Source organism: Microcaecilia unicolor, chromosome 1, assembly GCF_901765095.1.
Source record: "Microcaecilia unicolor chromosome 1, aMicUni1.1, whole genome shotgun sequence".
Lineage (NCBI taxonomy): Eukaryota > Metazoa > Chordata > Amphibia > Gymnophiona > Siphonopidae > Microcaecilia > Microcaecilia unicolor.
In genome coordinates this window covers 375,607,955-375,634,670 of record NC_044031.1, presented here as the reverse complement: position 1 = coordinate 375,634,670, position 26,716 = coordinate 375,607,955, and the positions used below count along the sequence as shown (strand labels likewise).

The following is a 26,716-nucleotide window of genomic DNA, read 5'->3' as shown; positions in this document are numbered from 1 at the left end:
GACGTCCTGCACGTACAACGTGCAGCAACGTCAGACTCAAAAGAAACTTTCGTCGGCGCCAGCTTCAATGGAAGAATTAAAGGACCAAAGGCAGCCGGCAGCGGCAGGAGGACGCGGACCTCGGCTGGCGGGGGTTGGGGTCCCCCGCCAGCGAAGGTAGGCGAGCAACGGAGGGGGAGGGTTGGCAGCGGTAGGGGGGTCCAGGGCGAAATCTGCGGGGGCCCAGGCCCCTGAGGCCCCACGCAGATACGCCCCTGCTCCTCAGAGAGGAGTCCCAAGCTCTCTTCCATATTACCAGCCCAGTCCATCTGAGGCCTTTTTGCTGCCCCTGGAAAAGGAGGACCCACAGCTGGATCACCCTGAATTGCCTCTCCAGTCCTGAAAAAGGGACCAAATCAATTCAGGAAGAAACTCCAACTCCCCATAACCCTCTCCCACTGAAGAGGGACCTGGTAGGGATGTCTCAGGAAAAAGCTGTGGTGGCAGAGAAGCGCAGGTTGGAAATGGAGGCAGTTCCTGCCAAAAGAAACCACCAGTGAAGAACTTGCTGGAGTTAAACCCGCCGCTGCGGGATCCTCAACAACCCTTGATCCAGAACGGCCTCCTCATCAGGGGACAAGGCTGACTTCAGCTCTCCACAAAGCCTGAACTGTGCTCCGAGCGCTTCCAAACCCCGATGCACACAAGCACAGCAGTGCAGCATATTACCTGCACTCATCCTGTCGCTCTGCGGAGCCACAGGCGGTAGGAAAAAGCAAGGTAAGACCGCAAACCACACAGCCCGGGTCCATAGCAACCTGCACCCAGAATGCAATCCTCTGCCCTCCACACAGCACCGGTCAGCTTATTGCACCGAAGGGAAACACTTACAACCCGAATCACCAGACTCAGCTAGTTTAAATTAAGACTATATATTCCCCCCCCTTTTTTTTCTAAGGGTAAAACACCCCAAAGAAAGACCTCCTGGGGCCTACCAGATCGGCTCAGACTGCAAGTCCATCTCTGCTGGGAGACTGAGAAAGACTGACTGGCTGGGGTCTGCGCAGGTTGGATACACAGTGTTCAAAGTCAGGTGTTCTCAGTCTCCCTCTGCAGGTAGGCATGTATAACCCAAGCGTCTTGACTGGTCTGGAAGGTTGCTGAGGAAGCGTGTATTTTGTTAAAAACACGTCACTGTAACTCCATTCGTGGGATTGCCACTCCTTAAAGTGGATACATATGTTGTAGTGTGCTTAAATTTTACATATTTATATAACTGTTCAATTTTAGAAGAGCCATTTTGTGTGTGTGAAACATGCTTTTACAGATAGACAATAAATTCACCCCATAAGAATTTTTATGGAAACAATTTGGACCTGAAAGTTTGAATATTTTCATATGCTATGGGAAAGGGAAAGGGAAGTGGGACTTGATATACCGCCTTTCTGAGGTTTTTGCAACTACATTCAAAGCGGTTTACATATATTCAGGTACTTATTTTGTACCAGGGGTAATGGAGGGTTAAGTGAGTTGCCCAGAGACACAAGGAGCTGTAGTGGGAATCAAACTGAGTTCCCCAGAATCAAAGTCCACTGCACTAACCACTAGGCTACTCCTCCACTGGTGAGAAACTGGGCCCCATGACTGAGCTTGTGAGGAGCAGAGCCGTGGAGTCAGACAAAATTTTGGGTGAGTAGGGTCTGTAAAAACGTACCGACTCCAGCTTCAAAATAAAAACACATTACAATATATGGTAAATATACATGTGTATATCTATCTATATATTTATCCTGGATCTAAAGTACTGGTAAAGATTAAGTTATATTTACTAGTAGTTTACATCGAGAACAAAAAATTTAATGCCTAATATCAGTCAGAATCAGACAGTAGAAAAAAAAGAAGCTTTGAAATCGAAGGTTTGGTGTACAGACTCCACAGCCCAGGTGAGGAGAGGTTCATACTCACGTGCTTAACAAAAAGACTAGCCAATTTTTCTGGATCATGAAGGCACTTCTCTAATTCTTCCATAAAGAAGCTGGAAATAAGCAAAATAACGAGAAATTATGTCTTACCTACTAATTTTCTTTCCTTTAGTCCTTAAGACTATTCCAGAGAAGTAGATGTTGTGTCCATTGACCAGCAGGTGGAGATAGAGAACTCAGAATTGTGGTGTGTTCTATAAAACCTGTACTCAGCTCCCACAATTCAGTATTTGCCATAACCAACAGTATCAGCGAGAAGATGAAAGACAAGAGAACATAACTAACCTCCTCACCACAACATGCCACCACATCCAACATAAGTCACAAATCCTGTAAAAATCAGAGGAGAAACCAACCATAAAAAAAGGAACTCAGCGAGAAAGACAGGGAACCAAAAGGCAACTAGTCCTCAAATGACAGAACCTTCACAAAGGGTGGGACTCTGGAATAGTCTTAAGGACCAAGGGAAAAAAATTATCAGGTAAGACATAATGTCTCCTTCATTTTCGTCCTAGAGACTATTCCAGAGAAGCAGGATGCAACAAAAGCAACCCCTGAAAAGGGTGAAATGCAAAAGCCACCACCACCTGCAAGACTGAGGACCCAAACTCGGCATCCTTACACGTGGCAAGGTCAAAACTGTAATTCCTTGCAATTTGCCCTGCAAACCTCAGATGGAGAAATTAGACTCCATTCCGCCTAGGAGGAGCCATACCCTTTGTGGAATGGGCTTGCAAGGTCACCAGTGCTTGTTTTGCTGCCAGAAAATAGGCTGAGGCTATGATCTCTTTCAACCAATGAGCGATTTTCAATTTGGAAGCCATCAGACCCTTACGAGAAAAGCCAAGGAGAACAGAGAGCCTGTCAGATCATCTGAACTCATTGGTAACCTCCAAATATCTGCAGAGCACCCTACAGATGCGCAGAAGATGTACGGAAGGAAAAAGATTCCCACAATTCTCTCTGAGGAAGGAAGGCAAATCAACAGGCTGATTCACATGAAAAGACAAAACTACCTTAGGAAGAAAGGAAGGCACCATCTGAAGAGAAATACCAGCCTCTGTGAATCGAAAAAACAGGTCTCGACAAGAAAGAGCCTGAAGCTCTGTAATTCTTCTAGCTGACATAATTGCCACCAAATCCTTCAATGTAGATTTTCTGAATGGCTCAAAGGGAGGTTTCTGAACCACATTCACCACCAGGTTGAGGTTCCACTCTAGACAAATCGGCCAAAGAGGACGACAAAGATGATTATCCCTCCTCGAGAAGTGAGCCACATCCAGATGAGAAGCTAGGGAAACATGTTCGAGGCAACTATAGAAGCAGGCCATGGCAGAAACCTTAACCTTCAGTGAACCAAGAGCCAAACCTCTTTGAAGTGGAATGCTTCCAGGAAAGAAAAGTAGAGATAACTGCCTTGGAATATCCTTTGCATCTCAATTTCGTCCTTTCAAGAGCCAGGCCATAAGACCAAGACAGAAGGGATCATCCATCACTATTGGGTCCTGGTGCAGGAGATCCCCGGTGGCTGGAAGTCAGGGAAGGGAATCCACCAGTAACCGAATCGAGTCCGCGTACCAAGGATATCTCAGCCAATCTGGAGCTATGAGAACCACCAAGTCTGGAGGTAGGATAATGTGTCTCAAGACGCCCCTCACTGGCCAAGGTGGGAAGACGTGCGAGAGTCCCGAAGCAGGCCAGGGCTGGACCACTGCATCCATACCCTGGGAATCTGACCCCCTCTGATGACTGAAGGATAGGAACTTGGCATTGGTTTTGGTGGCCATCAAGTCCAAAAACTGGAAGCCCCCCATGAACCACAGTCAGCTGAAACACCATTCCTGAGAGGAACCATTTCCATGGTCCAGAGTATGATGGCTAAGAAAGTCTTGCTGAATATTCTGTACCCCTGCAATATGTGCCGCAGGGAGTCTTCTGAGATGTGTCTCTGCCCACTTGAACAACATGCAGAACTGGAGAGTCAAGGGTATACTGCAGGTTGGTGTCGAAAAGAACCCCCAGATACTCCAGGTGCTGCAAGGGGTGAAGTTTGCTCTTGAAGAAGTTCATGACCCAACCCAGAGACTGCAGAACCTCCAGAACCGTGGAAGTTGCCTGCTCACTGTCTGAAAAGGAAGACACCCGAATCAGTTAATCATCCAGACAAGGATGTACCCTGATTCCGTGACAAAGTAGAAAGGCAACCGCAACTACCATGACCTTGGAAAAAGTCCTGGGATCCAAGGCCAGACCAAAGGGCAGTGCCCGAAATTGGAAATTGCCCAGAACTGCGAAACAAAGGAACTTCTGGTGCCGAGACAACATCAGTACATGGAAGTACAACTCCTCGAGGTCCAGAGTGGTAAGAAATTCCTCTGGATGCACGGAGTGTCTCCATGAAGAAACAGGATATCCAAAGGAATTGATTGACCCATTTCAAGTCCAGCACTGGATGATCACCTCCATCCTTCTTGGTAACTATGAAGTAAATGGAATAAATTCCCAGTCCTCTTTCTTCACATGGAACAGGCGCTACCACCCCCTAGCTATGCAGGGCTCTCAGCATCTCCCAAACCACGGCCCACTTTCTCACATCAAAAAAGACAGAAGAGCCAGGAGGCAAAATTCCAGCTTGTATCCCTCTGATAATATCCAGGACCCACTGGCCCAACATGACTTTGGCCATTCCCTGTAAAACAAAGATAGACATCCTCCAAAGAAAAGTGGAGGAGAATGGACCGAGACCCCATCTTTGGGAGCTGCAGGAGGCCCCAGCCCACTGAGAGGGTTGGAAGGAGGGCTTCTTGTCTGAATGAAAGGAAGACTATCTGGGCTGATACCACCCACACTAAGAATACTGAGCCTGGCCTGACCAATAGTGCCTCGCATCCCTAAACTTGGAGCAGGAGGACGAAGAGGAACAAGATAAAGTTTTCATATGTCCACTGGGAAACGCTGGGGCTTAGTCTCTCCCAACTCCTTGACCAAATTGGTCAGGTCCTCCCCAAATAACAATTTATCCTTAAATTGCAGCTTGACCAAGTGGGATTTGGATGCAGTGCTGCGAACCATGACTAAAAGGAACATACAATAGGCATGAGTGCAAGGAGATCACAGATCGAGCCTGCCAGGTAGGCCAGATCCACCTCCAAGCATGGGCCAAAGGCAGGATCCTCTCGGTTCAGAAGAGAAGACAAAGACGAAGCAGCTTTCTGATGCCAAGATAGGCATGCCCTGGCAATGAAGGAGCTACAGATCGTAGCCTTGCAGCCCCAGGGAAACCACCTCAAGCAACTGTTTCAGGGCTGCCTCCAGCTTATGGGTTTTGCAAATCCTTCAGGGAAATGCCCCCTTCCACTGGAAATGTTGTCTTCTTAGTGATGGTTGACACCAAAGAATCAACCCTAGGTAACTGGAGCTTCCCATTTTCCTCCATCACCAAGGCGTATAGACAAGCCACAGCCCTGCCAACATTAAGGCCCATTTCCAGAAACAGCCACTCTGCTGAGATTAGATTTTGAATCGCCGGACACATCGGGAAAGCCTTGGGGGACCCCTAAATCTCACCATAACAAGAAAGGGTCAGGACCACAGCTGATGCTAAAGGGTCCGAGATGCTAAGGACCTCAAGCAATTTACTAATTAAAGAAAGCAGTTCCTCCCAGTGGAACAGGCACAGAGCTTTAGGGTCATCACCCTCCTTTGGAGGCAATTCACTCTCTTCCAGGAACAGAATCTAGATAAGAGCGAGCTCTTATCAGAATGATCCAGAGAAAAAGTACATAATCAGAGTCCCTAAACCCTAGGGATTACACCTCAACCCGCTTAGGAGCAGGAGGGAGAAGACAAGAAGAAGCAGGGACAGCAGAAATAGAATCAGCCTGACCCTGCTTCAATTAAAAAAAGCCTGTTTCATCAATAAAACAAATGCGGGCAAAAAAAAAAGGATCCTGGGGGCTCAGTCCGAGAGTCTGAAGCCACAATATTCTGCCTCCTGAGAGGATCGTGCGAGAGCTCTGCTGCCACATTCTGCCCCTGAATCCAAAATGGCCACCGTTCCTGCAATTTCCTGAAAAGGACCACGGGGAGACTGAGGGCGAGCAACCGACTGCGGGCTGAGAATCAGTGGCTGGGAGCCTGGGAAAGACACAGAGTTCCCTGATTCCAGCCCAGCCTTCATCTGATTCTGCCACGACTTGCAAGCACACTTCCCTCCCGTTGAGCGCCATGACCCACAGCGTGAACAGTGCTTCACCACCTCTGCAGACACCTCCATAGGCCCAAAGTGTGGCGAGAAGGGAAAAGGACAAAGCACACTGAATCGGGAGGGAGCCGATACAAAGTTTTGCCTCAAAGAAGAAGCAGATGCTATCAAACCATCAGATCGGCCATTTTTTTTCTGCAGACGCTGCAGGCACTTACCTCAGGCCCCTTGCCAAGTACACCTCCCCCCGCCCCCAAGTGCTTCACTGAAGGCCAATCTCTCTCTCACAACCTAGAAAGCAGATGAGAAAAATTCTACTCCAGAATGACTCTTGCCTTATTTTTTTCAATAGGGAGTGGATGGAGACCAGAGTAGGGCTGAAAGCAGGGTGGTGGGGGGGGGGGGGGGGGGGGGGGGGGAAGAGGGGACACTGAAATAGGGGACAGGAACAGTGACCTAGAGTCCTCTAGGTATGAACCCCCAGGAGGTAAGGAAATCCAAGCTCAACTGAGAGCCAGTTGACCAACTGGACAAGGAGCACCTGTTTAAAAAAAAAGTCAGGAGCTGTGGAGCACACCTTTAAACCACAATTCTGAATTTCTGAGTTCTTTATCTCCACCTGCTGGTCAATGGACACAGCGCCAGCTTCTCTGGAACAGTCTAAGACAACAAAGAAGTAACTACTAATTAGTGATGTACAACACACATGAAAATAGTGCTACATACACAGGCAAAAACATAGTATTACAAAAAAGTACAATCTTGCAGTGGAGGCAAAACACAAGATAACAGCTCAAAAAGAACTGGGGCAATCAAAAAGGGTTCTTAGCTATGAGGGCGTGAAGATAAAGAAAAAAAAATCTTAAGTCAACACAGGGTTTGTAGCACTGTACTAGGTAGTGAAAATGGAAAAATTATGTCTTACCTGATAATTTTCTTTCCTTTAGTCCTACCAGACAGGTCCAGATTGTTGGGGTATGACCATCTACCAGCAGACGGAGACAGAGAAAAAGAATAGCTCCTGTGATTCACCCCACAAGGGTACTATTGACGGATTCATCAGTATTTTGACTAGCCAAGCAGTGTTGCTCCAGACCATAATGTCGGTCAATACTGAAGTTCAAGAATATGTACACACACATACATAGCTCAGTTAGCCAACAACCTCACTATAAAGGAGGCATAGAGACTACTGACAAACAGGAGAACATCTTGAAAAAGCTTGAAGTGACAAGGCTGGAAATCTGTCAATAGAGAGAAACAAAAAATCTGCATAGCAGAAAAGGAACCCCACTTACAAAAGAGGCTGGGATTCTGGACTGGTCTGGTAGGACTAAAAGAAAGAAAATGATTAGGTAAGACAATTTTTTTCCTTCCTTAGCATCCATACCAGACCAGTCCAGACTGTTAGGATGTAGCAAAGCAGTATCCCAAAAGGATTGGACTAGGAAAAGAAGACCAAAAAAAAAAAAATCGGCCTATGACTTTTCCCCTTGGGAGCTCAGAGGAGCAACTGAGACCAGAACTAGAATAACAAATCTGGTAGTCGTAACTGGAAACAGAACGACAGGATATGAGGCAACATGGCTTTACCAAAGAAAAATCCTGCCGAACATATCTGATTTTTTTGACTGGGTGACCAAAGAACTGGATGAAGGACATGTGCTAGATGTAATCTACTTGGAATTCAGCAAAGCCTTTGATACTGTTCCTCGCAGAAGACTCGTGAATAAGCTGAGAGGGCTGAACTTAGGACACAGAGTAGTGAACTGGATTGGAGACTGGTTAATCGATAGGTGACAGAGGGTGGTTGTAAATGGAATCTGCTCAGAGGAAAGGAAGGTGAGTAGCAGAGCGCCTCACGGATTGGTACTGAGGTCAATTCTGTTTAATATATTTGTGAGAGGCATTGCTAAAGGATTCGAAGGAAAAGTTTGCCTTTTTGTGGATGACACGAAGATAGTCAGCCCAGAACACTGCAGCAAGACTCATATTCGGAAAAACTAAATATGAAAGTGCTAAGCCCCTACGAGAAAAACTACACTGGCTCCCACTTAAAGAACGCACCACGTTCAAAATTTGCTCCCTAGTTCACAAACTCATTCACGGAGATGCACCAGCCTACATGTCAGACCTGATAGACTTAACACCCAGGAATGCCAAAAGATCATCCCGCACATTCCTTGATCTGCACTTCCCTAACTGCAAAGGTCTAAAATACAAATTAATGCACGCGTCAAACTTTACCTACTTGAGCACAGTAATGGAACGCACTGCCGCGCAACTTAAAAGCGATCTACGAACTAACGAACTTTCGCAAACTACTAAAGACCCATCTCTTTAACAAGGCATACCACAAAGACCAACCAATATGAATATACGCAACTCCTCCACATAAATTCAGAACTATCCTACAATATCTGCTTGTTATAATAATATCATGTTTTATCAATATCATGTTGCCTAAGATCCTTTTCTATTTTCTATTATATTTCCATCACTCACGATGTATTGTAAGCCACATTGAGCCTGCAAAGAGGTGGGAAAATGTGGGATACAAATGCAATAAATAAATAGTCAATAGAGTGGCTACCCTGGAGGGAGTAGGAATCATGAGAACAGAACTCCAAAACTAGATTAGTCAAAGGTCTAGCAGTTAAAATTTAATATCCTGCTCATAATGTCAGTTATCACTACATTTTTTTAATTTAATTTATTGAAACAATTTTTTTTACATCTTTTATAGAACCAGGTGTCCTACATGAATGCAGCCACCATCCATCCCATCATAACACAAAGTCCCTAAGAGTCCTATATTGACCAATATCCAAAAAGCTTCGTTGTTACATATTTATCAAATCTGCATAAATATTCTTGTTTCACTTTACTTATCTTAATGACTCTTTCAGGGACGACAGAATGAATTCCTTTCTTCTTCTCTTCATGGTGGACCGCTTCACCCAACGTGCAATTGCCAAGAAGTGAAGAGTGATGTACTTGGGGTCCAGAAATCCAAAGATGATGTACTAGATAGGGGGAGAGAGATTGTTAAGCACAGCTCAGGAGAGGAACCTTGGGGTGATGGTGTCTGAGGATCTCAAGGTGATGAAACAATGTGACAAGGTGGTTGGTGGCCATGACCAGAAGGATGCTAGGCTGCAGAGAGAGAGGTATAATCAGCAGAAGAAAGGCAGTGTTGATGCCCTTGTTCCAGTCATTGGTGATGTCCCATTTAGAGTACTGTTTTCAGTTTTGGAGGCTGCATCTTGCTAAGGACGTAAAAAGACTTGAAGCGGTTCAGAGAAGGCGATGAAAATGGTATGGGGTTTCCATCACAAGACGTATGAGGAGAAACTTGAGGACCTGAATGACAGGGGTGATATAATACAGACATGCAAATGTTTGAAAGGTATTAATTTACAAACTTTTTTCAGAGATGGAAAAGGTGGTAGAACAAGATATGGGGGGGAAAGGACTCAGGAATAATGTCAGGAAGTATTTTTTTCAAGGAGAGGGTGAGATGCCCTCCTGTGGAAGGTGGTACAGATGAAAACGTTAACGGAATTCAAAAATGCATGGGATAAATATAAAGAAGTCCTTTATAGAAGGCATGGAACCAAAGAAGCTTAGTGGCAATTAGATAGAAACACTAGTAATTGGGAAGCAAAGCCAGTGTTGGGCAGACTTTTGCGGTCTGTGCCCTGATCATGGCTGGACAGATTCAGCTTCAGTAGCTGGAAAACAAGGACAGTGCCAGGCAGATTTTAATGGTCTGTGCCCTGAAAATGGCAAGGACAAATAAAGATCAAGTATACATGATCACATCTTAGCTTATGAGTTTATCTTATTGGGCAGACTGGATGGCCCGTAAAGGTCTTTATCTGCTGTCATCTACTATATTACTATAACCGCACATGCAGAGGAAGAATTGTGCCATCTAAAAATGGATAAATGGAAGCCTTAACTTGATTGCAAGGCCCCAGGAAACTCTGTGCGCCCATGAACTGCATTCTGACATACAAGTCCAAAAATGAACTGGTGCACGAACCCTGTGCCTAGAAGGCAATAGGGAACAAACTGTTTCCTACGTACAAAAAAATATATATCAAATAGGTTTGAGTCCTAGGACCAACCACCAGAATCAACCATGTTGACAATGCGTAGTCCTAGCAGCAGTGGAAACCATAGGAGCAACAGAGGTATCTATAGAAAGGTCAATGGAAGACGTGGAGCCTAGCTGCACTGGGTTAGGAAAGGAATAGTACCACAGGTAAAGAATGAACATCAGTATACAAAGTATATGCGCCCACTAGACAAGTGACAAGGCTCTCAAACAAACCTCTGAAGCATCACTACAGGTATGAGAACATCATCAAGGAACAAATGTGTGCCCGCTAGGCCTTGGTTGAGGCTGTAGAACCACCGTCTGGAGCTCCAATATGTCACAGAGAACAAGCAATGGACTCCTGGCACTGGTATGGATAATCACTGTGTTACAGCAGACCAGGAAGGGCAGAATTCCACTGGTGGATACTGCAGTTACACCATCCACCGGAACAGCATAGTGAGGAAAGGAACTTCCCAAAATAAACCAAGGAGAAGAAAAAAATGCTGAAGATAAATGCTTTGCATGGTCATCATTGCTAGACAAGTAGAGAAAAAAAAATGGAAATGCTTGGTCAAAGCAATGCAAGATGCCCCTCATCAACAGCTACGATCCTGATTAGGCCCATGCAGCTGTGATCACAGGTAGAAGCTCAGTAGCAGTATACTTGCATGCACTGGAATGCAAAATAAACACGGGCACCAACTGAACATTCAGTCAGCAGCAGTTATGAAGCCATGGGGCCAGATGTCATGAGTAGCTATATTGGAGGGATGTAGATAGTACCCCACCCCTAAGGGTAACCCAATCAAGGCAAATAAATGAGAACGGTACCAACATTCAAGAAGCCATGTACCCTTGCAACTATGCAGCATCGAGGATGCTGCAGAAGCTATGCCAGAAGCTGAGTACTAATGAAGCAGTGTCTCAGAGGAGCATGACATTGCAGATGTGGCAAAACAGGCTACTTCTACCATTGCAGGACTAAAAACAGCTACCGCTGCAATTGCAATGAATAGCACTTGCTAAAGCTCGAACTGAACCCAAACGTTGGCTACTAGTGTAGCTAAATGAAACAAAGTGGGCCTCACTAGTGTTGTGCCAAGAATCAGAAGACCATATCACAGTGCTGCTGAGAAGGGTACAAGCATAGCACAGCCATAGAACTAACCACCACAACCACAGCGAAGGAGTCACACCACTGAACAAGAAGCAGTCACTGCTGAAGGAACACATCACCAGCTGCTGTAGCATCATCAGAGACCTTGATGCTAACACACGTTTGCCATACACTTGGTTTCTGATATCACTGCTCACCCTAGCATCTTTAGATGTCTCCATATTACACAGGCAGCTGCCAAAGCCTCAGGAGCACAAAGGCAGTTACATAGGCCTCTGCAATACTCAGGCGATCACAGAAAACATTGTACCACCGCAGCAGCAAAATTCAATATTGTGTTATGTAGCTGGTTGCAGAAGCGGCTGTGGAATACAGCCAGCCAATTATGACACACACCACACCACTGTTGGAAGAATATTCTGCTGTGTCATACAGGTGGCCTCAGGGCACTGTGCTAAAAAGCATCTACTTATGGGCAAGGAAGCCGCTGAGCTGAAAAGTTGGACGCTGGTGACTGAGTGCAACAGCTGGCCACTATTGCCTCCGCAACCTAGGCAGGTACATGATCTCTTGTGCCATACTGCGTGGCATTCATGGCCCTGTGCCATACAGGTGCCCACCAATAATTTTGGCCCTTAGCACTGCTCACAGATGCTGATGTGTCAGGCCACCGACTGTTGATGCTGTCCTAGAGTTGACTGCTGAGGACTCTGTGATGGATAGGTATTACTAATGCCACCATAACATGGTTCTGGCAGATGCTGAACCTCTCCACACAGGCGGCCTCTGAAAACCCATGCTATATTGGCAGACACAGATACCCAGAACCATAAGGATGATGGCTGCCCGAGTCATGACACATAGCAGGCCACTGCCAAGGCTGAGCCAACCTTTACTGGAGCCATGCCATACTGTTGGCTGCTACAGTAGACCGCAAAGGAGGCCGTCATTAGAGCTGTGACACACTGAGTTCCAAATATTCAGAACCGACAGTTCTGGCAGCAAATCTTAGTCGTTGAGGTAACAGCGCAGGATCTCTAGGCCCAACAGACTCAAATCTACACAGCTGAGTCTGAGCTGTAACTAAAGAAATAAGATGCAGACCTACCACCATGTAGGTGTAAGTTTCAGTCCTGAACTCATTAAACTGAACATAACAGCTTTGACCCAATATAAATGACAGACTGAGGTCTGATCTTATACAGCTGACAACTCAAGGTGAATCGAAAAGCTAATCAACCCATCTAGGAATCCACAGAGCTGACAAAGACACTACAGAAACAACATAGCTGCCAGTGTTAGCTAAGAGCCCCCACTTAGAATACAAATAATAACACTAAAGGAGTTAATTTAGAACTTATATAGTTAGCAATCACAGCTGAGTAGCAATAAATATATCTGAATATATGTACACAAATCAAAATACAACTGGTAAGGACAGGTCTGAAGCAAAATTGAAACGGCTCTAAGCTAAAAAGCCGATAGTGGAAAGCTTGAAAAAAGAAGCAGATGACAACTGGAGCTGGGAAAGCATAATGCCGACATTTGCAGAACAGAACCACTGAAGTAAACATTCCCCTCTGTATTCAGAGAATGCCCATAGTGAAAAGGACTGGACTCACTTAGCTATCACCAAACAGCTGTACTAACAGTCTTAATTTCAACTGAGAAAAAGAGTGCTATAACTCCTGACGGCCCCAGGGGAAAATTAATTATCTTGGGCAAACAGCCAATTCCCGAGGTAAGAAAGCTCTATGTGGTTAAAATGTGTTGCATCTTTTATTTATTAACCAAATCAAGAAGACTAAGAGCTCGGAACAGAAACTTGCACAGCCAAGAAAAGGCTCACGAAATGAAGTTAGTATCTGAAGTCGTCGGCATAAAGAAGCTGTACGAAACCGCAAGCGAAGGAACAAGGCTTTCAGGACACTGATGAAAAAGAACGGGAAGGCACAAGGCCTCCACAACTAATATGCAGTAAGAGGAAAACACCCGTAGCCCCCCCCCTCCAAGAAGTGCTCATAGAGCAATACTGAAATAAAACTGGGAAAGAAACAGTGGTTGCACCACTAGAGTGCTAAAATACAGAAACAGCTGAGGGAAAAAAAGATTCCCACCCCCAATTACACCATTAAGGATATTGCTGATGGTAGCTACCGAAAATATTCAAAAATGTAAGCCTGCAAAGAAGGAACACTCATAACAAACAATCCAGCAGCAAAATCAAAGGGAGCCGCATCACGAGGGAGAACAGAGCCTAAAAGAAAAGCAACCCATAGGGGGGCACAACAGGAAAAATCTAACAAGGCAAAACCTACTCAAAAAAAAAATTCTGTCTGCGGCAAACACTTCACCAGAGAAAGCAAAAGAATGCTACTGGTGGGACTAGAGACTTATGAAACTGTCGACGTCCCCACTCTCCTGATAACTGTTAGAAAGCCCAACAAGGCAATGCTGCGAAAGAAGCAGTACCCGAAGGAGCTGTTGAAAGCACTTACCTCCCCAACAATTGCATGAAATTATCATCATGATGGCAGGAAACTGAACCTCAGAAATGAGGAATCCTGTCAGCCTTCTGAGTTTTTAAAAGAGTTTGAAGACCAGCGACACACCAGCATACAGAAGGTGTGTGTTGGGGGGGGGGGGGGGGGGGGGGGGGGAATCAGCCCTACCAAGCGTCACCCAGCTCTGACCAAATCTTCCAGGCAAATTAAATAGGGAGCTAAATTAGACCTTTAGGAAACCCCCTGCTCAAATGAGGTCCAGTACTAATGGGCCAGGAGCTGGATGGAAAGCACCAGAGCAGAGCTGTACAGTCCATTTATCATACGCTTGGAGACAGAAAATACTTATCAATCCGTCATTGCATGACACTCTTGGGGGGCAAATCACAGGAATTATTTTATTTCTCTGTCTCCATCCACTGGTAGATGGGCATAACCCAACAGTCTGGACTGGTCTGGTATGGACACTAAGGAAGGAAAAATTCTGTTTTACCTAATAATTTTCTTTCCTTTAGTCACAGAAGATGAACCCAGAGTCTTATGGGTTGTGACCATCTACCAGCTGATGGACATAGAGAGCACTAAACTGAACTATGACATATAAGCCAGTGTGGTGAAACAGAGGGTTTTCAAGCATGTGAACTGTATTAATTTTTTCATGCACTTTATTTCTTTTGTTTGCTCAGCAGGTGGCATTTGTTTTCTCTTTTAAAGCTATTGCAGAAAAGGATGTTTTCCTCTTCAGTTTAAGCCCGTGGGAAGATAACCTTCAGCAGGGCCGCCGAGAGGGGGGGGACAGGGGGGACAAAAGTCCCGGGGCCCGGCGCCGCCTGGCCCGCCCTCCGTCACTCCCAGAACTAACCTTAAGCCTCCATTCACTTCGCAGCAAGCAGCGGCAGGGCAGACCTCTCCTCCTTCCTTCCATGTCCCGCCCTCGCCTGACGTAACATCCGCGAGGGCGGGGCACGGAAGGAAGGAGGAGAGGTCTGCCCTGCCGCTGCTTGCTGCAAAGTGAAAGGAGGCTTAAGGTTAGTTCCGAGGGCCCGGCCCGATAGCGGGTGGCGGGGGGGCCCGGCGACCTCGGGTGGGTGGGCGGCGGGGGGGCCCGGCGATCTTGGGTGGGCGGCGACCTCGGATGGGGGGGGGGCCGGGGCGGCCTTGTCCCGGGCCCGGCTCTCGGCAGCCCTGACCTGCAGTGCCACCGGACAGATATTTTCAAAGTTGGTGCTCTGGGATCAGATTGGCCCTGGAGATACTGGATTTTCTCCCATCTCAGCTAGGGAGTGCAGAAGGTGAACATCTATGCCCTGAGACCCTGTTCAGACCTGTGAGCAGTTATTTTCCAGAAACTCCCCAGGTAGTGACAAAATGTTTAGATAGCTTTAGTATTGATACTTATTCAGTTACCTTTTATTGCTTGCTGATTTCACCTTTATTTTTTCCTTGTTCACTGTTTCACTTTGATTTATTTATTTGTTCTTATATCCCACAATTATCCAAAAACAGGATTCGGTTCAATGTGGCTTACATTTTTTTGTTTAGGAGAAGTTACATTCTTTGTACTTAGCATTACATTACAATCACTGTGTTTTCTTCTTTACATTATATTCAGTGTCGGACAAAGTGCGTTATGTGTGATGAGACAATCACTGTATTTTCTACTTTACATTCAGTGTTGGACAAAGTGCGTTATGTGTGATGAGTTGTTAATCATAATATTTCTCGAACAGGTAGATTTTCAGTTCTTTCCTGAATTGGAGGTACTCTGTGAAGCTTCTTATTGACTTAGGAATCCATCATTTAGAACCCAGGTAGCGGAATCTGGCTGTGTAGATGGATTTATAAGTTATGTTTCTACAGCTAGGCAGGTGGAATAATAGATAGCTTCTGGTTTCTGGACTTGTGTTGCTCAGCGACAGTTCAATCAAGTTTAGCATGTATTCAGGGGACATGCCAAACTGTATTTTTAAAATGATACTGCAAGGTTTGAAGAACAATCTGGCCTTGACTGGAAGCCCGTGTAGCATTGCCAGTAGTGGGGTTGCACTTTCATATTTTGATTTTCTGAATATCAGTCCTGCTGCTGTGTTTTGTACGGTTTGCAGTGATTTTTATTACGTTTTCTATGCACCCTAAGTATGCTGCATTACAGTAGTCCAGCTGGGACAGAATCAGCGATTATACTATTAGATGGAAGGATTGTCTAGGAAGGTAGTCTCTGATCCTTCTTATTTTCCATAATGTTTTAAAGCTCTTTGTTGTGACTGCTGAGACTTGATTTTCGAGGGATATGTGTTTGTCTATAATGATTCCTAATATTGTTAGTTGTGTTTCAATTTGGTATGTCTTTTGGTTGCATGTGAAGATTTGTTCTGTTGTGGGGTTGTATTGACTGGATAGAAATAGGAATTTTGTTTTGTCTCTGTTTAAGTTTGAAGATTGTGGCCCAGTCTTGATTTAGTTTTATCTGCTATTTCTGTGATAATAAACCTGTTAGTATATTAGCTCTTTTGTCCTGCACTAAGAATCCTGGTGGTTTGTGGTATAGGTCTATGGGTGCTTTTAAGGAACTGTGAGACTCCTGGGAGCGTGGCCCTAGTGTCCTAGAAATCACTGGGGAATAACCTGAGAGTGGGAAACTCGCCCAGATAACGTCTAGCAAAAGTATGCAGAAATGACCACATAGCTGCCCAACATAGTTCCTCCAGCGAAATAAATTTTGATTCTGCCCAGGATACTGATAAAGCTCAGGTAGAATGAACTCAGAGAGAAGATGGAGGCTGCTAACCGGAAAGAAGACTAGAAGATGCTATAGCCTCTTTAATCCAATAACACAGTGGTTGCTTTGGATGCCGCATTACCTTGATTTGGTCCTGAAAGAATGAAAAGATGATCTGACCATTGGAACTCATTAGTAGCTTCCAAGTAGTGGTGGGGTTGTGGAATGGTGGTGGTGGTAGGGGGGGAATGGGTGGGGTAGAGAACTGGTACCACCAAGTAAGACTCCCCCAAAGCTGGCACCACTCAGCCAAGAAGGGGAAAAACCACCACAAGGGTGGAGGTACACTGGAATCCTATGCAAGAAGATGCGCAAAGTGAGGAGTAGGAAAGGTAGGCTCTTCCAAAGCAACCGGAGACGGCGTATGTGGAAATTCAATCTTTATTCAATCGAAAACACTGTAACACACTCAATTCTGACTCGACACAGCTGTGTTTCGGCGAAAAAACACGCCTTCATCAGGAGTCTTATGAGATACAGTGAATGGTGTATATTTGATCATCAGTTCTATGATGATAGTTGTATCAGGTATGACTATCATCCAATATTGTGTCGAGAAAAATCTCTGTAGCGTGCAAGTGCCTCTGACGAACCGCTACATAGAAGACCATAGTCTTAAGACTTCTTCTATGTAGCGGTTTGTCAGAGGCACTTTTTTCGCTGAAACACAGCTGTGTCGAGTCAGAATTGAGTGTGTTACAGTGTTTTCGACTGAATAAAGATTGAATTTCCACATACGCCGTCTCCGGTTATTTTGCACCACTCAGCTAATGCACCCCCTAGCTCTACTGAACCAGAAAAACCAGAACAGGAGCTTCCAGCAATGAAACCAGGAGCTTGTGAGACACCATCCACCTGGAAACAGAGGTGTATTAACTGATCAAGGAGCACACCATCCTATATGACAGAATTCAGCTTAGTGCTATGCTATGCCCACCTGCTGGTAGATGGTCACAACCCATAAGTCTCTGGATTCCATCTGCTGCTAATGATAAAGAAGGCGTATCAAAAAGAACCAGAGAAACAAAAAAGGAATGAAATGATAAACAGAGCATCAACCAGACACTTCTAATGTTAATAATCCACAAACAATATTTTTGTTTGTGTATAGATTAGGAGAGTTCCCAGAGTATTGACTCACCCAAGCGAGACTACACGCAAGTGATTTATATCTCTAAGGGTGGATAAGTTTCTCAATCATAGAACTTCTCCAATGATTCTAATTTTTTATGTGTAAGCAAAACCACAAAATGATATTCTAATCACCAAATAGTGAACAATCTAATAACCAATTTCTAAAAATAATCTTGAAGTGTCGAAGTCGATTAATTTTCCATTCAACCTCAAACAAAAAATTTTTTCAAAAGTGACCAAAAGAGGTCCACAATACTGAAAATTTACAGCGAGGCACTTATCGTATAGTGGTCAATAGGTCCTCTCCTGGTTATGCAATGAATTGTTCTCTTGCAGTCTTTCACATTACATTCCAACAGGATGAGGTCTCGCTGCTGCTCTGTTTTTATCTTTTCCACAATATTTCCTTTCTCTGTGAGGACCGTATCCACGTTTCTGCTATCCTCACAAAGAAATGTTTGTACTCTCTTCAAAAGTCATAAAGAGGCCAACTCTGCAGGGTTTCGTCAAAACTTCCTCAGGAACTCTAATATGAAAACATGATAATAATAAAGCACAAAAAGGTGCCTCTGCCATTTGTAATGATAAAGAAGGGCCAGGTTCTTATCTGTTATTCTCATGGGTAGGTCTTATAGCTGAACAAGGGACAGTCTACGGATTCTACTTCTGGGAGGGAGAAATGGGCTATAGAGAATCTATGGTCTATATTCAGACCAGAACTCAAAAATATATAAACAGGATGGAGTTGGTCCAGAGGACAGCTACTAAATGGTCAATGGTCATCATAAAACATATGAGGACAGACTTAAAAATCTCAGTATGTAAACTTTGGAAGAAAGGCGGAAGAGGGGAGATATGATAGACATTTAAAAATACTTCCGTGGCATAAATGCACAGGAGGTGAATCTCTTTCAAGTCAAAGGAATCTTTGGAATGAAGAGACACAGGATGAAGGTGAAAGGGGTTAGACTCAGGTATAACCTAAGGAAATACTTCTTTATGAAAAGGGTGGTGGATGCATGAAACAGCCTCCTGGTGGTGATGGTGGAGACAAAGATCATATCTGGATTCAAAAAAACTTGGGAGAAGTACCTAGGATCTCTAAGGGATAGTAGATATGATGGATAGGCAGACTGGAAAGCCACTTGTCTTTATCTGCCTTCATTTTCTAAGTTTCTCTGTCTTGCCATGCTGAACTTGGTTGGAAATACCCTCTTCCTCAAAGAAAAGGGAACCGAAATATTCAATATGGTAACCCATCTATACTTGATAAAACCCTAAGCAGCTGAAGGGTGAGGACAAGAGAACGGCATGCTTCATTCACATATTTGCTTAGTCTCATTGTAAAAATGCCTACTTCAGTGTGTCTCAGATGGTCAGTGTTTTCTTTGAATTTAGCCAGCTTAATTTGAGGAGAAATTATAATTTCCTTTGATTTGGTTAATATTTGTTCACAGGCACAACTAAAGGTAGCATTTTCATCTTTATATGGGAATTAGTTAAATCTGCTGACAAATGTTTAAGATAGTGTGCTTCCCAGAGCTGAACCATAGCCACCTGTGGCTTGCAGGAGGGTGATGCTATCACTTTTCTTCCTACTTAGGCAAGGCAACTTACTTCCACAGTACTTGTATATATATATGCAAGTTACAAAATACAGGAGAGTCAAGATATATTTCTACTGTTTTGATGCCAAACTAAAACTGACCTTATTTATTGCATAGTCCTTCTAGTCTTAAGACCACGGTCTTCTATTTTGTAATTTCACAGAACAGCAGCACAAATCTCCTAGGCTGGATGTACTTACTCTCTGTGCCAGTCATAGATCTGATGAATATTGCCAAATACAATCTTGTCTTTTCCCTTCATGTCATCAGGGACCCCGTCCTCCTTCATAAGTGCCATGTAGCCCTGCAAAGATTCAGTAATGCTTATTTTCTTTTTAACACCTTAGTGGACATTAAAAAGCATTAAAATAGAGTGGGACCAGTGGTTTCCCCCCAAGAGAACACAACAAGCAGTATGAATAAAGAGCGGTCAAGTCTTGCAGAAGCAGCAGCAATCAAAACCCTTCTGATATTTACAGAACCCAATTCTTCAACAGGCATGCTGGTTTTGACCAAATGGACAAGTGGAAATGTTTAGCGTTCCCTATCCCCGTTCTCTCACTCTCTGCAATTTTCAGCTCTGCAAAGAACAGGAAAATCTACCACTTTAAGTTCATGTACTATTTGACTACAAAAGGAAAAAAGGCTTAGTAGATACAAAGTAAATGTAAATAAACATCTTACACCTAGTGATTTCTTAGGTGTGGCATTCCGCCACGTACAGATGTGATATGTTACTACATATGAAATACACAGGAAGAGAGTGCAGGCCAGCATTTGTTAGCCAGATTTACAGCGCTCTGTTCTATGGAACTGACTCTGTATCAATGCCCCTGATCAGACTGGTTCTAACAAGGCTTTTCTGAGAAAGGACTTCCTTACTCAAACATATATATATGAGGATTGGAGATGTTTGTGTGTGTGTACTGTGGACTCTTGATTATCCAAATTAAACAGGACCGACAAGTTGCCAGATAATCGAAATGTCCAATAATACAGGCTTTACTATAAGGAGAAATTAGGTCTTACCTGATAATTTTCTTTTCATTAGTCCTTCCCACTATTGCAGAATCTGTGGGACAGTAGCCATCAATCAGCAGGTGCAGATGTAGAACTGAAAACTGAGCTGAGACATCTTTCTTGGCATCCAGTCCAGCTCCTCAGTATTTAAGTAGACAAACAGTAAGGAGAGACTCGGAACAAACACAATAACCTTAAACAACTCATTAACCTAACACTAACTAGGTGAGCAAACACGTGTGGACTGCTTTCATCTCTGGAAAACTTGTAGAGGACAAGAGATATGCAGGAAGCAACATGCAAGGTAACAGTTATTTGACCCTTACTTTGCACCATCTAAATATCTCAGAAACCTTGGGGTGGGCCTCTGGCATAGTGGGAAGGACTAATGGAAAGAAAATTATCAGGTAAGAACTAATTTCTCCTTCCATTACGTAGCTTCCCACTATTCCAGAGCCTGTGGCACGTTCCAAAGCAATCCCTAGACTGGGTGGGATTCTGGTGCTGCCGCACTGAGGACTGAAGCCCCAAAACTGAGTTCCAAGAGCATCACAACGTCCACCTCGTAGTGCTTGGCAAAGGTATGCAGCGTTGACCATGTCACCTTCTTGCAAATATCTGCTGGAGACAGTAAGGTAGTCTCCACCCAGGATGTCGCAGTATGGCTCATAGAATGAGCCTGAAAGGCCTAAGGAGCCTGAATCCCCGCACACAAATAAGATAATACAACAGCCTCCTTCAGCCATCTAGCAATTGTGGGCTTGGAAGCCATAAAGTCAAGCCTCTGTTTACACCAAAAAGCACAGTCTGTCCAATTTGTGAAACTCATTCATTACTCCAGATATCTAATGAGGACATTATGCATATTCAGAAGCTTCAAGAAAGAATACTGAGCTTCTTCGTCCTCTCTGCAAACAGAAGCTCCACAGATTGGTTCAGATGAAGTGCTGATACCACTTTCAGAATAAAGGAAGGAACCATGCGCAGGGAGAATTCTGCATTTGAACAGTGAAGAACAAGATTCCTGACATGAGAGCCTGAAGTTCCGAAACCCTATTTGCCGACACAATAGGCACCAAGAACACGGTCTTTACCATAAGATGAACAAAGACGTCTTCTGGAGTGGCTCAAAAAGAAGATTTGAAAAGCCCGAAGGACTAAATTAAGGTTCCACTCTGGACACGGTGTAAGAAAGGGTGGTCACATGTGGCCTGCTCCTCAGAAGAATCAAATGATATCCGGGTGAGCTGCATGAGATGCCTTCTGCAGTCAGCCCCTCAAATAGGCCAAAGCTGCAACCTGAACTTTTAGGGAATTCAGTGCCAACCCTTTCTGAAAACTTGTCTTGAGAAACACTAGGGTGTGCATGATCTGAGGAGTGAAGGGAGAAAGTCAGTGCTCAGAACACTGGTTCTTGCATGTCCTCCACACCCTCACATATGCCATGGATGTAGAGCACTTCTGAGCCTGAAGCAAAGGTAGCAATGACTGAAGCAAAATAACCTTTTCATCTCAACCAAGACCATTCAGTTGCCAAGCCGTAAGACCAAAAAGGCACGGATCCTCCATGAGAACCAGACCCTGCTTCAGTAGGCCATGTACCTATAGAAGAAGGAGAGGAACCCTGTCCAGCAGTCAAATCAGATCCGTCTCCACGTCCAATCCAGGGCTATGAGAATTATTCGACCCGGGTGCAATGCAATCCTTTTTAACACATGGCCTATCATGGGCCAAGGAGGGAAGACATACAGTAGATGTGTATCCAGCCAGGGATGCATTAGGGCATCGATCACCATCCAGCCCAGTTCTTTCTAATGGCTAAAGAACTTGGGCACTTTGGCAGTCCTTTTCATTTTCATCAAGTCCAGAAGCACAGAACCCCATCAGTACACTATCAGCTGAAAACCCTGGCTGGACAGTTTTCCCAGGTCCAAGGAGTGCCTGTTGAATAACTCTGCCTCCACATTTAAGGGCCCAACGATGTGAGCTGCTGACAAGCAGAGATGGTTTTCTCTGTCCAACTCATGGGGGAGTCCGCCTCCACTACCACTGGATAAACTGCTGGTCCTGCCTTGCTTGTTGATATAAACCATCGCCGTGGCACTGTCAGAGAAAACTTGGACCGCGGCCCCTGCCAGAAAGTCACAGTAAAGCATTTCACACTGCCCTGTGCTTCAAGTGATTTATTGACCACAGATTCCTGTTCTGACCAGATGGAACGTGTAATGAGCTCCCCAACCCGACTTGCTGGTGTCTGTTGTTACCATCTCCGATTGTGTTATCAGAAAGGGAGCTCCAACAGTTGAATTCCTGGGGGACAACCACCAATGCATAGTCCATCTGGTAACCAGTGTCCGAGGAAGACAAAGGTTGTACTTCTGTGACATCAGAAACCAGCAGCTGAAAGGAGATTCCTGTAATGGCTGCATATGAGCCCTTGCCCATGGCACCACTTTCATCGTCGCCTTCATTGACTCCAGAACCTGGACGTAGTACCAGACCCTGACTTGACTGAGAAGATAAATCTGTTGAGCCATCTTTGACCTCCTGCACTCTGTGATGAAGATCCTCTCTTTTGCTGTGTCAAATACAGCACCCAGATACTCCAATGTCTGCGATGGAGTTAGTTTGTCCTTCTCAAAATTTATCACCCAACCCGACTGCAGAAGATGGACAACTTTGTCGTCGCCACAGCAATGCACAAATGAGCCACCCGTTGAGATACGGGTGAACTCTGATTACCTGGCACAGAAGGATGGCTGCCACTATAACCTTGGTAAATGTTCCTGGAGCCATGGCAAGACCAAAGAGCAAAGCCCTGAACTGGAAGAGACAGCCCACCATCATAAAACATAGAAACCTCTGATGCAGCAGCTATATGCAAATATGCCTCCTTTGATGGCGGTGAGAAATTCTCCTGCTTGAACCGAGGCTATGACTGCTCCTAATGTCTCCATGTGAAAGCAGGACACTCAGAGGCAGTGGTTTAAACCTTTGAGATCTAAGACTGGAAGAAAGGTGCCTTCCTTCCTTGGGACAATGAAGACGATGAAGTATCTGCCTTGTCCCTGTTCGGCTTGGGGAATTGGAACAATGGCCAGGAGCACCAGCAAGTAATCTATGGTGGCCTGAACCTCTACCACCTTGGTTCCTTTTCAACAAGGAGAATGCAAAAAGAGAGGAGTGACTTGTAAGCTTCTGTAAGAATATCCAGCACCTGCTGGTCTGATGTGATTTTGGCCCACTCCTCCCAAAGCTCCTGAAGATGTCCTCCCACAGGAAGAAGAAAAGAGTGGACCAGCCTTACATCACTGCAAAGCTCTGGAGGCATTGGGTGCTCTAGCTGAGAGGAGGAATTCCTGTCTGCACAAAAGGAAGATTGGCGTGTCTGAAAGCGGGACTTCTGACCATATTGCTGATGGCCAGGCTGGTACCATCTGCTGTCTTGAAATTGAGAGCCCCCTGAAGATGGACGACTAGAGGCTTTTGTCTTATCCTCCAGCAACCACTGTGGTTTAGTTTCCCCCAGTTTTTTCACCAAGTTACTGAGATCTTCTCCAAATAGCCACTTGCCCTGAAAGGGCAGTTTAACTACATGACTTTGATGCTGCATCCGCTGCCCAATGTCGCAACCAAAGTTGCTAATGTGCTGTATCCACCAAGTAGGCCAACCCCACTTCCAGCTGGGCGTTATGGTGCCTGTATTGTGATGCCGACAGCTGCCTTTTTAGGCATGCTCTTGCCATGAACAAGCTGCACACTGTCGTTGAAGGCCTAAAGAGGCCACTTCAAAGGCTTGTTTCAGTCAGCCTACTAGCTTCCTACCCTGTAGGTCTTTTAAGGCAATGCCCTCTTCCACCAGTGAGGTGGTCTTCTTAGCCACTGTCATAATCAGGGAGCTCAGCCTGGGAAACTGCAGTTTATCTTTCTCCTCCAGAACTAACAGGTAGAGGTGAGCCATAGCTCTTCCCACACTTAGCTCCAGGTCTGGTAAGACTCATTCTGTTACAATCAGGTCCTAAATATCTGGATGCATCAGGAAGGCCTTAGGAGGACATTTAAGCCCCCTCTTGATCAACAAAGATGGAACGCCTGACACCAAAGCAGAAGGCTCCTCAATGGAAAGTACCGCCCGTGCCTCAGAAATAAGGGTACTATGCTCCTCTTTATGAAACAACCTCAGTACTTTCAGATCATCTCCCTCCTCTAATGGCTCCTTCAGTGATGGCTCCTCTAAATAGACCAAGGCCACGTCAGAAAGGAGAGAGAAGCAGAGATAGCCTCACCTGCTGTAGAAATATGCTGTCAGTTGCATGAAATACAGGTCAATGGCTCAGGCTAAGAACTAGGCCTGTAAAAATCAAAGATCACTTCTGACACGAGTTACATTTCACTGTGGCAAGTGCTGAAATGAGGTAATTGAGAGCTGACAGGTATGGGGGAATCTACTCTATAAACAAATAAGTAAGACTGGCACCTACAAGACATCACGAGCAAAGATGTTTTGGCTTCATGAAGATAGTACTGGGTCAGCTGCACCCCGGATGAGATCATCCAGGGGGGGAGATGAGGAGGGCAGAATGACCTGTGAAGTCATTTCTTCACAGATGTTGTCCTGAACATATTTTGTTTATACTTAGAGCTTGGGAACATGTGAAGTCATTCTTATCAACTGATAAGGGCCAAAGAGCTCTGGTGAGAAAGTTAGGGTCCACTGGTATGAATAGGGTCAGAATGGTATAAAAAGGGCAGCCTAAAGGGTATTAGATCAGAAGGCTACCCAGGGCATCAGAAGGCTGCAGAAGGCTACAGGAGACTCCAGAGGGCAGAGGTCCAGACTCCAGAGTGCGGAAGGCTGGGGAGAGAGATCAGACTGCACCTGCTGTGTGAAGCGGTGTTCCATCATGTACCAGAGATGAATGCCTAATTTGCCTGTACTGCCTTTGGTAAGATTGTAATAAACTATCTTCTTAGATCCCAGTGAGTCCTTCTGATTATGGAGTTTGTTAATTCCTCGACTCTGTAGGGGCAGTCTGGGGGAATATGAGGTCGAGATAATTGGTGGGAACATGCAAATTATTTTACACTGCCCACTCCTGGAGGCCAAATGAGATCTCATAAAAGCCAGAAGGGCAGCAGGACGAGAAACTGAAGCACCTTGCATTAACTCTGTCTGTCCCTGCTTCAGTAAATAGGCTTGGTGTTAGAGCAATATAAACTCTGGAGAAAACCAAAGATCACGATGTAGCTGAATGCTTTGTTGGGCCCTGAGGCTGTAAAATGGCAGCTACACTGCATGTGTGCTCTCCTGCATCAAACTGCACGCTAGCTCTTTCAGAGAGCCCGATGACCCTGGCATATTTGGATGCTGTGCCGAATCTGAAGATGTGCTGAAACCGACAGTTTCCTCCACATCCTGCAGGATTCCCGGCTTGCACACACTGCAACACCCTGATGCTCGTCGGTGGGTCCCACAGTGGGAACACCGCTTAATTGCCTCTGCAGGAGTCACTATTCACCCCGTTACCAGCGCAGCACATGTCCCATACAGTGAGTCAGGATTCCTCCCCTGCACCAAGTAGAACCTGCAGCCGTCCAAGTGGTTCTGAGTCAAACTTTAGATGGACATACCACTGCTGGCTGCTCTCACCAAGCTCACAGTCTCTACAAGTCTTACTACAGATGAGAACAGCTCAGGACTGATACTCTGTCCCACTCTCTCCACCAAACCTTTTCCCTTCTCCTTTCTTTTTTAAGTTTGTTGTGCTAGAAAAGGAGAGCTCCACAGGAAACAGGAGAAAGGTGAAGTGAGGGAAGTAGTAAATTCATGGTGCACTGTGGACAGGGATCTGAAGACCTCCAGATAAGACTCTGCAGACTCAAGCCACCTACAAAGCTCTACTGGAGACCAGTTGACCAACTGGACCAGGAGCAAATCACTCAGAACCAGAGGCTGAAAAGTGTGTCCATCCATCTGCTGGAGATATAAAAAAATGAGGAGTTGGACTGGATGACAAGAGAGATATGTCTCAGCTCAGATTTAAGTTCTCTATCTCCAGTTGTTGGTTGATGGACACAACTATCCCACAGGTTCTGGAATAGTGAGAAGCTACGTAATGGAAACAGTGATTCCTCTTCTCCGCTGCTGCCAAACTGTGTATTCCTCCCTCCCTTCTCCCCCGAATAGAAAAAGGTTGCAGCAGCCCATTTTGAAAGCTCCTGCCCTGATTACACTGGACCACCAGGTCTTGTGAGATAGGCCGGGGGGGGGGGGGGGGGGGG

At 45.2% G+C, this 26,716-nt stretch overlaps 1 protein-coding gene across 1 annotated transcript in view; it reads right to left on the bottom strand.

Moving 5' to 3' along the window:
* Positions 1-26,716, bottom strand: part of TRIO (trio Rho guanine nucleotide exchange factor) — a 905,131-nt gene that overhangs the window by 92,395 nt on the left and 786,020 nt on the right. Inside the window, 2 exon segments of the mRNA XM_030209962.1 lie at positions 1,945-2,014; positions 19,615-19,718. Coding sequence (XP_030065822.1) covers positions 1,945-2,014; positions 19,615-19,718 — 174 coding nt within the window.